Source organism: Leptosomus discolor, chromosome 17, assembly GCF_034619465.1.
Source record: "Leptosomus discolor isolate bLepDis1 chromosome 17, bLepDis1.hap2, whole genome shotgun sequence".
Lineage (NCBI taxonomy): Eukaryota > Metazoa > Chordata > Aves > Leptosomiformes > Leptosomidae > Leptosomus > Leptosomus discolor.
Window position 1 is genome coordinate 9,283,000 of NC_141407.1, and position 12,962 is coordinate 9,295,961.

The 12,962-nt window shown below is 42.1% G+C and overlaps 1 protein-coding gene across 1 annotated transcript in view; it reads left to right on the plus strand.

Moving 5' to 3' along the window:
* The first annotated feature begins 1,020 nt into the window (after positions 1-1,020).
* Positions 1,021-12,962, plus strand: part of SLC9A8 (solute carrier family 9 member A8) — a 29,927-nt gene continuing 17,985 nt past the window's right edge. Inside the window, exons 1-4 of the mRNA XM_086474647.1 lie at positions 1,021-1,028; positions 1,654-1,832; positions 6,406-6,486; positions 11,380-11,438. Of these exons, the coding sequence (XP_086330773.1) occupies positions 1,021-1,028; positions 1,654-1,832; positions 6,406-6,486; positions 11,380-11,438 (327 nt within the window). The remainder of the gene's footprint in view (positions 1,029-1,653; positions 1,833-6,405; positions 6,487-11,379; positions 11,439-12,962) is intronic.

The following is a 12,962-nucleotide window of genomic DNA, read 5'->3' on the forward strand; positions in this document are numbered from 1 at the left end:
TTCAAGAGCATTTTGACACCGCTTTTGAAGCAGCGGCTTTCTGATTCAGCTTGAGAGTAACTGGATAAACGCTAATCCGACACTTCCTTTTTTCGGTAATGTTAGGTTCTCAGCATGTGGTTGAGGAGTGAAAGCTGACCGTGGATCAGCTGTGCACTTACCCAGGTCTGCTCAGCCAACGGGGAAGGGCGAGGGGAGCTGCAGGTTGAACAGGCCTTATTTAAAAAGTCAGGATCCATTTCCTGCTTTTAGGCACCACCCGACACTTTGACACGAGGCTCCAGCAGAGTTTTGCAGTCATTACAGCCGGGTTTCCAGTGCGCCCTCTGAAACAACCACCCTGTGCCACCATGACCCCCGTCCCCGGTTAAGCACAAGCGGTTACTTATGAGCTTGGGTGATGGCAGCTGAGGGACAAGGAGCCGCTGGGTGATGGCGGCTGAGGGACAAGGAGGTGCTGAGCAACTGAAGCAGAAGGAGCCACCAGACAACGGCAACTGAAGGACAATGCACAAGGCCATGGCGACTGAGGGACAAGGAGCCGCTGGCCAACGGCGGCTCTACGGGACAGGGGACCGGGCAGCGATGGCCGAGGAGCCGCCGGGCGACGGTGGCTTCAGGCCCGTCCCCGGCGCAGCCTCCATGAGGGCAGGCGGCAGGGCGGGACCCCGCGGGCAGGGCGGGGCAGCGCGGGAAGGGTGACGTCACGCCACAGCACCAGGCCACGGCGACGCGGCGTCGCCACGCTACGGCGGGACAACTCGCCGCCCGGCGCGCGGGCAGCCGCCCCCGCTCTCACGTGACAACGCCCCCCTGCCGGTCGCGCGCCCGCTTGCAGGAGGCCGGCGGCAGGGAGCCGGCGTGCACGCATGCGCGCTCTCGCCCCCGCCCCCGTCCGTGGCTCTATCATAGAGACTGCGGTCGCGCTCGCTAGAGTGTCGCCCAGGAGCCCCGGAAGTGGCTGCGTGCGGGGCGGCCCCCCAGGCGTGCGGTGGGAGGTTTAAGCCGGCGGCCGGCAAGATGGCGGAGTGAGTGTGGTGGTGGTCGGGCCGCGGGCGGCGGGAGGGGTCGGCCCCCTCCCTCGGGCCCTGCTGCCGGGCAAGAGTCGCCTCTGGGGCGGGCTCTCGCTGCCGTGTGCCCGGCGGGGGTGCCTTTCCCCTCGGCAGGGGCTGGCGGGCGGGAGCAGCGTCCCCAGCTCCTCGGTGGCGGGCCCTGGGCGGAGGGCTGCAGAGGGGGTCCGGGAGCACCCTGCCCACGGGCGGGGGAGGCCGGCTATGGCGCGGCCCTGCGCGGCAGGGAGGGCTGTAGGAGCTGGCGAGTGCAGTCCCGCAGCCCCTGCGGGTGCCGTCGGGCCGGCACAGGGGGTTCGTTACACTCGGCGGGCTAAGTGGGCTCGTTCTTTCTGTGTCAGGTTGTCAGCTGCACACCAAGCTGCAGTGCATGAAGAAACTCAGTAATAATCAGCGCCATGAATCTGAACTGCCAGTATCTGTCTGTGATCAGACCCGTTTTAAAAAGCAACCTTAACGTGTTGGTCACTAGTACAAATTCCGTATGATCTGGTGGTTGTTTCATGTGTTCATGTCTTTAGTAGGCTAAGTCTTTATCATGCTGCTCCCATCCGGGTAATCACATATTATGTTACCCTGACAGGTCTGCAAATGCCACTCATGAAGTCATCAATGTCACCCTCCACACTACGCTGGCTGCTACTACCAAACTGGTGGTACCTACACCTGCTAAACCTATCCTTCCTGTTCAGACTGGAGTCCAAGCACAGCAAGAGGAGCAATCTAGTGGCATGACAATTTTTTTTAGTCTTCTTGTTTTAGGTGAATCTCTGTTAATTGTACTCTGTATCTGAGAACATAGGCCAGCTTTCAAAGTCATAGCATTTTATTTCTCCCCTGGTTTTCTCTCTGTGAAGCAGAATATTGTACAGGCACAGGGATTTAGAAAGTTTGGTATATAACTGCCTGAACCTTCCAAACCTGTGGAAAGCTGAGGACCATTGCAAACCTTTTCACCATGGTCTCAAAGTGCAAACGACATGTTTAATTGTCTTCACCTTCTTTATCAAGCACATAGCATGTGTTCATGGATGAAATAGATGCTGTCAGAATAGTCCATGGTGCTTGCAGCTGTCTTTGAGGACAGTGTACTAAATAGATGTCCATTGAACTACTTCTAATACACTTTGTTATATAAGCCACTAGAAGGCAGTCAGATTTACGTGCACAAGTACTAAAATTCAGTATCTATTTTTCTGGCTCTCCTTACTTGCATCCCTACGAGAGTGCGATAATAACTTGCAGATTGCCGTAACTACATTAACATTGTTGTACATATATAGGCGTTTTGAATGGCAGATGCATATCCAACTTTTCTGTTAGTCTCGGCTTCTCTCTTTAATAGAATATGGTTATCTCTCACCATCTGCTTAGAGCAATGCTGTAGTCAAAACTGTACAATAACAAAACTTTAATGGAGTGTTAAGGGTTTGTCTGTTTTCCTTTCTGTGTGTGCTTGGTTCCTCCAAAGCAAGCTACACTGAGAGACTTTTCTGTGACAGATGGGTCACATAGTCTTGTAAGTGGTTATTCTTTCTAGTAGCAAATGGAGAAAATAGTAAGTGTGGAGTTGACAGCAGTGCAGAAACTTCTGCAAATCATTGGGGTTTAAAAAAATAAAGTTTTGCCTCCTATAAATAACTATTATTAAGTGCAGCACAAAGTAGAAGGCTTCTGCTTATTTCTAAAGTATCTGTTTGTCTTCAAAGGGGGTTAATGTTTTCCCAGAGGTCAATGGCATATTAGAATTTGAACAGAAACCAAAAACCAAAGCAAAATGCAGTAGATCAGAAGACTTCTAAGATTAAAATAAAATTTCTGAATGTGTGTGTCTTATGGATTTTAAAAGGGCCATTCATGGTAAAATTGTGTTCCTAGGACTTAAGAACAGAGCTATGATTTTTTTGGCTGTGTTCCAGCCTATTTAGGCCAGTCTGATAACTTAATGGATCTTAAAAGCATCACCCTCAGGATAGGGGAGTTCCTGGAACAAAGTAAAGCTAGTATAAGAGCTTATTGTTCATAGTTATTTCCCTTCATAATATCTGATTAAAGAGCGTATGAAGGGTGAAAATGAATGTGTATACCATACTCTTAAATCTGGATATTGTGAGCTGTAAAGTGGCCTTTAAAATGTTCTAAACTAGAATAGACCCAGAAGCAGATCCGTTCTGAGCTGTGTTGCGTCAAAGTCAAGCCCTGAATTTAAAGTGCCTGAAGTTGCATGAATTAGTCTCTGACCCCAGATTTCTATGGCTTGTTCATCTGTTCAAACACCACTTCACTTTCAATGTCATTCCTTTATTCTGCCGTGTTCATGTGATCCATGAATTCCCTTCTGTTATGTTATATGCCTTTACTGTCCTCTTCCTTAAGGGGATACTCAAATGTCTTCTAGCCTGTCCGGAACACTGCTTTTTCCAGCCTCTTGCCTGATTGTTACACTCCTGATACGTGCAAGTGCCTGGAGCAGTTGAAGTGCTGCCAGATACGAACTCTGCAGTCTTACACAAGGAATCGGTGACCAACAGCTGAAGACTATGCCAGGCTGCCATAATATTTATGGTGGTGGGAGTCACTTCTTAGACTATAGTTGCCTTTTGTTTTATTGACACAACAAAGTAGTCAAAAGCTAGGAGAAAGGAGCTGGTGATTAGATTTGCTAAATAGAAAGCATGTTTGTGTTTGCATTGGATTTTACTGGAAATCTGTAATGCCCAGATGCCTTTATGGATCTATCCCAAAGAGCAGTACAGAATGCTTTTAGCACGGTAATACTAGATGTCTTTACTGGATGCATATTTTTCATGTTTAACAGGCAGGAAATTGATATGAAACTCAATAATACTGATTGACAGGTAAATAAAAACTTCGCTTGGGACACATGATGAAGCTATTGCTCCCACAGACTTGTTGGGCAGTTGGCGGCCAAATGTCCGAGTTGCGTGTTGGTCAGCTTCTGAACTGCTGCAGGTTCTAGCACAGCATTTTAAAGTAAACACCAGTTTGAGTTGGCACTAAAGTGTTGTACTGGGAACTCCGGTGTTTTCAGAGCAACAAATCTGTGATCGATATTGTAGAGATTGGTGGAGTGGAAGTGGGGAAGGTAGTCCTGCCGGTCTTCATGAATGAGCCATCCCTGCTCATCAGTCCAAACCCACAGCTTTGACCCTGAACAAATTATGTGCCAGTAACTGAGCAAATATTACTGTTTTTCATGAGTCTTTGCTCAGTTCATAAGCCCATCCATCTATTCACAAGCGCATCAATGAAATGCTCGCCATCTTGGGTATGATCTGGGTGTACGAGATGACAAGTAGGTGAATGCAGGCATCGTTCCTTAGCACCGTGTTGGAGGGTAGGATGACGAAAAGCGATACTTGTATTTGTGAGGTTGTACTTCTTTTTTTGTGATGCTGTACAGTAAACGCAGATCATGTGGTAGACCCCAGTAGTTCACAGGTGGTGTGGTCCAGCAAACCATGCCAGTGCTCAGAACTACTTGTGGACCATTTTGCTCCTTTTCAGGCTGTAAACTGAAAGCGCTCTTCTGAACCATCTTGTGAGTGGCTGTTTGTTTTTTAGTTAACTGAAAGGAGCTGTTGAACCAAATCACTAAGAGCAGTTCCAAGAGGCTAGTTCCTTTCTGAGTTCAAAATACGTGCTGTTGTAGTGTGGCCTGGCGCTGTGCTGCCCACCCTGAAATAGGGTGAGGGTCACAGACACTTGCTTAGAAGGCACAGACTTGCATTTGACTATTGCAGTTATGACTGGGTTTGCCAAATACACAATTTAAAACAGTCTCTGCTGTGATTAACAGGCCACAATTTGATTCCAGTATGTAAAATGTTATTGACTTTGCTTGAACTTCAGTTGCTTTCTGACAAAACGTGAGCAGTAATACTGCTTATATCCCAGGGCACTGCAGAATGATTTGTTAGCACATAGAGTGAAGTACGTGTATTACAGACTTGCAGGCCAGATTTTTCTTTCTTTGACCCTTTGTTGACCCAAATTAAAATGGGAGATGTATTGTGGTACTTTCAGTGTGGGGAGTATTTGCATCAAAATTGTTAGGAATTTAGTAGTCCAGGATTATTTGATTCCTGTATATAAGTTTCCTGTTTGCAGTAGTTCTATAAGAATCAAGTGGTGTCTTCCAGCCGTATCCATGGATCGTACCCAGATCTGCTACAGATCCTTTGTAATTTGCTTTTACCATTGGCCTAAAGGTGATGGGATTTCCATATTACTGTAACCTTTGTTTTGTTGTGAGACACAGACTTTCTCCCTACTGGGTGAAATACTTTAGTACAGTACAAAATCAAGTTTTTATTAAAAACAGTAAGTGAATGCTGCATCAGATTTAAATTCTAATTTTTTTTTAACTTCAAGCCAAAGCTGGTTTGTGTTTTTCTACACTGGTCCTTTCCCCTTACTGGTTTAGCTTTTAGCAATGCTCAGCAGTAAATGTCTCTTGCTGATTTGGGTAAGAAATTGGCTGATGTTTGTTTTGAGAACCAGGATATTTCAGTGGTTCATAGCCCCGCTGAATGGGAGTTGCAGAGGCTATGGAGCCAGACTCTTCTGAGGTGCACAAAAGAACAAGAAGGGTGCTTCTTGTTCAGTCACAACTTGCAACAAGGGAAATGTGGATTGGAGAAAAGAAAATTCACCATGAGACTTAAGTGCTGGAACAAGTGTTGAGAGAGTTGTGACTTCTTTATCTTGAGAGATTATAAAACTTGCCATGGCCCTGGGCAGCCTTCTTGGACTTTGAAGTCAGCCCTGCTTTGAGCAGGAAGTTGGACTAGATGACCTCGAGAGACCCCTTCCAATGGAATTTCTCTGATTCTGTGGTTATCCGTTTGGGTAAAGCCCATCTGTTCAGAGGGACTCAGATGTGAAAGTGTGTAGCTTTGAAATGTTAGTTGAGACCATGTGTACGTGTATATTTTATTTAAAAAATACAAAATGTTTACCAAAAACTATTAAAACAGTGTAGTCTGTATAACTGACGTTTTTTACAGCTACTGCTCAGAAAAGGTTTTCTTGTAAGCTGAATCAGGCTCTAAAAGTGGTAATACTGGTATTTTTAGAAGATCATTTTAAGTCCTAAAATTTGCCTTAAAGCTATTTTATGTCTTTTGTAGATCCATTTATGTACTTCAGTGAGAATTAGGTTTGAAATACAATTTGGTTACTTGCATTAGTGCATTTCTACTAAATCAGTAGGAAAAGTTTTGCTGCATGTATTTTAGAAATACTACTTAAAAGTATATTTTATTATCTTCTAACACTTCTAAATCTACAATTATTTTTTTTTCCTTCACAGCTATCTGCATCATATTGGTGCATTTACTGATAAAATACCGACTTCATTTTTTACCAGAGAGTGTGGCTGTTGTTTCTTTAGGTGAGTAACTATGACCGTTTTATATTGACTTTGTGTTAGTTCAGGGACTCTAAGTAGTCTGAACTTGAAACAATGCTTGGTTGTGTGTTAACCATCACTAGAAAGATGCAGCAAACTGGATGCAGTGAAGTAAACAGCTAATTCATAGAACTAAATTCATGGAAGAAATCAAGAAATCAGCATATGTGCAGAGACTGGTCCAGTAAAATGACACATAGAGGTGCTATAGGGATGTCGCTACCTCTATTTTTGCATCTATGCAAAATAGACAAGATACTGCAGCACGCCCTGGCAGCGAGACTCCGGCCTTCCCTTTGAAGCAGTACATGTGTTTGTATTAGTTTTGGTAGAATTTTGTCTGTATATGTGATTTTGATCTAGCTGGGGACTGTTACTGCATCCTGAAAACTTTCCTGGACTGCCAGATACTTAACTATCCTTGTAATACTGGGACAAGAGCTCTTCCTATGACTTGAGCTATAAGAATGCCACCCTTAATAAAGATCAAGTGCTTACTTAATTTGAATTAAATTTGGAGTATTCCTAAGCCTGTAGTTTTATAAATTTAATTTATTCATGTGCTGTTGCTCGTGATTTATAAATGTGTAAATGAGTAGGAAATCAAGCCAAATGCATTTATTATTTTCTCTACATACTGTCTAACATAATGTTTAAAGAACCTGGTCTAACTAATCCCAGCAACAGTTTTTCAGCTGGCTCTGTAACCTGTTTACACGAATCTGTGATGTTTTTGCGTCTCTTACTACTGACACTTTCACTGACAGGCATTCTAAAAATACAACAAAAAGAGAAAGATGCTTAGCTATAATCCTAACATAGCCTGGAGGAGTGTAACATTTGTTGGGCAGGTAGATTTTTTACTTTCTCCTGGGCTTTGCTGGTACCTTCTTCTTTCATATATCTTAACTGTATTTTCACACGATTTCTCAATGGGAGGATGGAAGCTTTCTGGTGCTTGTCAGTACCTTATGCTTTCTGGAAAACAGGGATCTTCTTGCATCTTGGGTGCTAAATTGAGAAAAACTTAGAGCTGTTACTTAGCAGAAAGAAAAATGTATTTTCCTGCAGGCATGACTCCCTGAATTTTTAGATAACTATTTGATGCAGACCACATCACATTACTAGCATAGTAGAAGATACTGAAGCTTAAAGAGCCATTCACTTGCAAGGCCCTATTTGAGTTTCAGTATTTCTGTGCAGCTGAAAACCAAATAGACCTGTAAGAAGTCTGTCATAGTGCTGGTATGGATTTCCTAGGTGTTGCATGCACACCTCATCTTTATAGAAGCAGCATCCATCCGGCTTTTGTGCATTTAAGCTTCTGTCTACTGTAGCATGACATAGAAAGATCAGAGCTGCTGCAGATCATCCTGACTTTGTCATCCCCATAGAAACCATGCAGTGTTTGATTCAGTATTAACACACTTCCCTTTCCTTGGCTTCTTATATTACTGCCATGGACAGGTGAGATGTCTTGTGTAGTGTATCTTCAGTATCTTGCAAGGTTCCAAAATGACATTGCTATCCCTTCAGTATCCTTCCTCTTTGTGCACAAAAATCCAGGTGAAAGGTGTTAATTTGGCTTCTAATCAGGTTACTTACCATTGTTATTAAATAGCTAATCTAAAGGTAAGGATAATCCCCAATTTAAAATGCAGCAATGTATTGATTGCTCTTGCTGCCCTAATTTTGGATTTTTTTTAACTGTCATTCATTTTACTCTGCCCCAGGCCATCTGCTGGGCAGTGCTGAGCTGAGGTGTTAGGCAAGCTTGTGTCACTGTTCCTGCTGAGCTTTGCAGAGAGCAGCAGAGGCACAGACATTCTTCCCTTTCTGTTTCTTCTTCTTGGCATCTCAGCAGCAGGACAAGGATTTTAGCTGTGCTGGTATGTTCTGTGCCCCTGTCATTCCTAACAAAAGCTTGTTCATGAAACTGGTAAGTTTTCTTGCTGGGGCTGTCACTGCTACTCAAGAGGCATAAGAAGGAGCAGCAGTGCATCTCTTGTATTTTCACACAGAGGGCATATAGGAAAGTTGCACAGTTTGGTTTTCGCTGTGAACCGCAGCATAGCTGAGTCTGGCTCCCCAACCACATGATGTGATACCAGCAAATGCAGTTCCACTAAGTCAAGAGCCTTACACCCCGTAGCAGCCCAGCTAACAGATGTCCTGTGGCAGTTAAGCCTTATTTATTTAGTTTATTGACGCAGTCATATTTAAACTACTGTCAGCTCTGTTGACAGGACGTGGCATCTGTATAATCGTTGGAATTGCCAGCTAATTGCTGGTCAGTGAACCTCTGTTACTGGTAATGATCTACACAGCTGCGAGAGCACAGCTTGAGTTTCAAGTACCCAGTTCTGCTAGCAGTGCCAGAAGTGAGGTGTGGCCTATTTTGACTCATAAATTAAGCAAATGTCCTCAGGCAGTTATTGAAGGTTAATAAATATGGCAGCAGAGAAGATAAGTATGATTTTCACAGCTGTTTTTCCTCCCATTGTCTAAGCTGCTCAGAAGCTGCTGTGTACAATTTCTAGTGCACGTTACTCTCCTGGTGGACAAGGAGGGAGTGCATTGTCTAAGGCTGGATTTTGATCTTCATCCTTAATTTTGTTGGTAAAAATAGTTGCCAGAAAAGTTTTTCTCTTTAATTTGTTATTGAGTTTTAACATGTTCTTAGGAAAAATAAAGGTTGGTTGTAAAAAGAAAATTCCTATAACGTTTTCAAAAGAACAAAGCTTAGACTAACTCTTACAGACTTAGCTTTCCAATTAGCCCCTTGACAAAACTGATCTACCTGATTTAGTATATGGAACCAGCTGAAGAAAACCTGCATTCGTTAATCTGGTAATAAAAGAAGAGTAATTTGTAAAGATGCGTGGGGCATGTTTTAAAAACCAGCATCAAAGTTTGATTCTGTTGCTATTAAACTCTCTTGGTGATGCATTATTTTGCAGAGCTCTTTTTCATAACTTTGCTTAGCATAATCTTAGTTTAGTAGTACCGTTGTGTGTAATGTGCAGCTAGAAGTAACTTTTGCTGTTTAAATGTGTAAGTTGTATGATTCAGGCTCATCCTTTTCCCTTAACCTCTGGTGTTGCCTGACATTTATATTGCTGTTCATTTAACTTTTGATATTGTGAAAGGACCTCGTTTGTCCGTGACACTGTCGTTAGGGTCAGTTTGTGATTAGGTCTTTCTCTAAAAAAGCGATTTGAGACTGGCCTTAAGCCTTCTCTTGAGTTCATAGGATAGGGATGTCCTGCTTGTAGCCTACAGGCCATGCTTGGCCCACTCACAGGGGTCCAATTTCACAAAGTCACGCTGGGGCCCTTCCACTTCAGTAGAAGTGAGTTAAAGGATTCTCTTTTCTTTTAGATCCCCTGTAAACATAGTTTTATGTGAGGGCTTGCAGTGCTAATCCATAAAATACAGGAAGTTTGTCCGGGAACTGCACTTCCTGAAGTCTGTGCCTTCAGATGTATAGGCTCTGGTTGTTGTGATTTCTTTTTTCACCACATAAACTTCTTGGTAAGTGATGCAAGTCCTGCCTGCACCAGTTTAAGACAATGTTGCTGCTCTGCAAAAATTAGAAATGTTCTAGTCCTTGGCTTCTGACGCTGCCTCCATCCCAGAATGGAAAGCCTGACTGTTAGTACTGAGCCCTGTGTTTATATAGCACGTGAGTGGCTGTATCTGCGTTCTGTCCTCCTTCAAAGAACAGCAGACTTTTGATGTTCCTTCATTAATGTTTTGTTTTTCCTTTCCATATAAACCATTCCATGGAACAATTTTTTCTACCCTCTGGGACCAATGCCTTCACATATTTTTGTATGAAAGAAGGCTTAAGCCTCATGGCTTTGTGTGTATGACACATCCATCAGGAGTAATCCATGTGATGCTATTTGTAAGACTCTTTTGATAGCTACAGTGTGAGAGGATAAAAACACATGAGTTACAGGAAAACATACTTTAAGCTTCTCAGCCACTTTTTACCTTTCATTCGGTGTATTCCACTTCAACATCCCAGTGTTTGACTATTAAGTCTACGTTCTGTAAATAATAAAACACAACTATGCAGAAACACAGATCTGGAATCTGACTAAAGACAAATTCCTCATAACTCCTTGAAAGCAATTAATGACAGTTCATTAATTATCTCCATGACTTCCAGAAGAAATCTCGGAGTTTTCTGTCTTGTCTATTTGAAGATATATAGGAGAAAAGAGCACGATAATTGCAGCACCCTCGATAAAATTCTTTTATACTTAAATTAGTTTTCCAGCATGACTTAAAAGATGTGTAATTCATTTGGGAAATAGTTCTGGCAGTGTCTCCACTGTGATCAGATGTTGTTGCCTACTTCATTGCCAGTAAGCGCTGTGATTTCGTGGAGATGACTGGTTTCACGTAAGCTGTGTTAGCGCTGCAAATAGCACTGAAGTGACACGAACGTTTTGTGCTATCACACAAATATCTAACTCATAACTTCCTGATTCTTTAGCAAGAAAGGTGGAATTTTATTTGAATGCAGCTTAGATGAGAAGTGTTTTTCAAGTAGTTAAACCTGTTACCTTTATGAACCACTGAACAGAGCACTCTCAGTATGTATACATGTTCAGTATTTGGATATCCCATGTGACAATCTTTTGTGTAGGGAAGCTGTGTAATTATGTAACGTAGTGCAAACTGGTGTATCTTGGACTCAAAACCACTTTGTGTTTTTTGTGATTTAGGAGTGAAAGACTTGCTGCTTTACGTTTTGCCTTGGTTTTACTTTTAAAACTTTGTTGACTGAGAGTCGATAAACAGTTAATGGAAACAGTGATGTGTTTTCTGAGTATTTCAGAATGTTATCTCATTCTTTCCTAGGTATCCTTATGGGAGCTTTTATAAAAATCATAGAGGCTCAAAAGCTGGCCAACTGGAAGGTATATTTGAAGTAATTAATTTTTAATTGTAGAACAATCCTTAAATGTTTAAAATAAGACTGCTTGTAATATCAGTTTCTTTAGATGTAATTTCCGAAAACTTACGTACATTATACTTGATGCCAAAGTTTGGGGTTTTTTTTAATAATACAACAAATTTGAGGTCCTGGTCCTGCTGAACATTTTCTACACAATATTTTTTTCCTGAGTAATTCTTTTTACGGTACCAGATCTGTTCCTATTAGATAAATGGTAGAAGGTGGTACTGGACATCTCTGGGATCAGTTACAGTAAAAAATACAGCAATTCAGTTATTTGTCTTGTATACTTTTTGACTGTATTTTGTCATCTTCCTCTTTTTGGAGTTAGTTTTATAGGTGTTTTCATAGAAAAAAATGTTTTGATAGGTTGAAAAGTCATATGTTTTACCTGAAGATGTTAACTTAGATTTCACAGAGGTAAAAGGGAGCACTTCTTCAGAATAGCTGTGCTAAAAGTCATGTTATTTACTTATTTTATTTACTTATACTTAAAACTGCAACAGATTGTGGTGCTAAGAACAGACAGTTCACAAAGCAATCCATTCAGCACGGCATGTTTCTTGGGTACTCTGTTGCTTCTTGTGGAAAGACTGCCGAAACCAGTGTGCCTGAAGCAGCAGCGTTTTTCATGCTAGCTGAGACAATGGAAACGTGATTTGAGCTTTATTTCCAGCAGAAAATATAGGCAAAGCTTCTGTGCAGAAGGTTGTCCTGGTCCTGGTGTCTGATACTTTACCAACTTACATATTAGGAAGAAAATGTTAGCAGCGATGGCAATCAAACATAGGAGCATGTGACCAGAGAGATTGTGGGAATCTTCATCCACAAAGATGTTCAAAACTTGGCTGGATAAAGCCATGAGCAGCTGAAGTTGCTCTGAGTTGGCCCTGCTTTAAGCAGGGGCTTGGATCAGACACCTCCAGAGGTCGCCTCCAACCTGAGTTAGTGTGTGGTGCTAGGAGTGTTTATCCATATCATCAAAGCAATGAACTCTTCACTACTCCTGCTTTAATTTAAAATCTTGCAGTATTTAAATTCTGATTTTGTTTCATAGGATCAAACAGTTTATGAGGATTAGATCAGTGAACTGATTGAAATCACAGTGATTTGAATCACCAGTTTTAAACAGGATTTATATTAGCAAGCTGAAAATCTTGGTCTGAGTAGTGAATTTTAATACTAGCTTGCACCTTAATATTTCTTGGCAGTTATTTCCCTAAAGGAAGATTATTTTCTTTTTCTCCTTAGCTGAAATACATTAAAATGCATAGATTTTCAATCAGATGGGGCTTTTAAATTACACATTATACTTCTTTTTTTTGACAGCTAACTACACTAATTCTGTGTACATTCATCTGAGCAATTACATAGTTCAAGAGTCATGTCGTTATATTTCATTTTTGCATATTTACTTATTAGAAACAGTGGGTGGTACACTAGTTAGTGTTTTTTCGTTCCTGATTTGTGTCATCTGGATTTGACT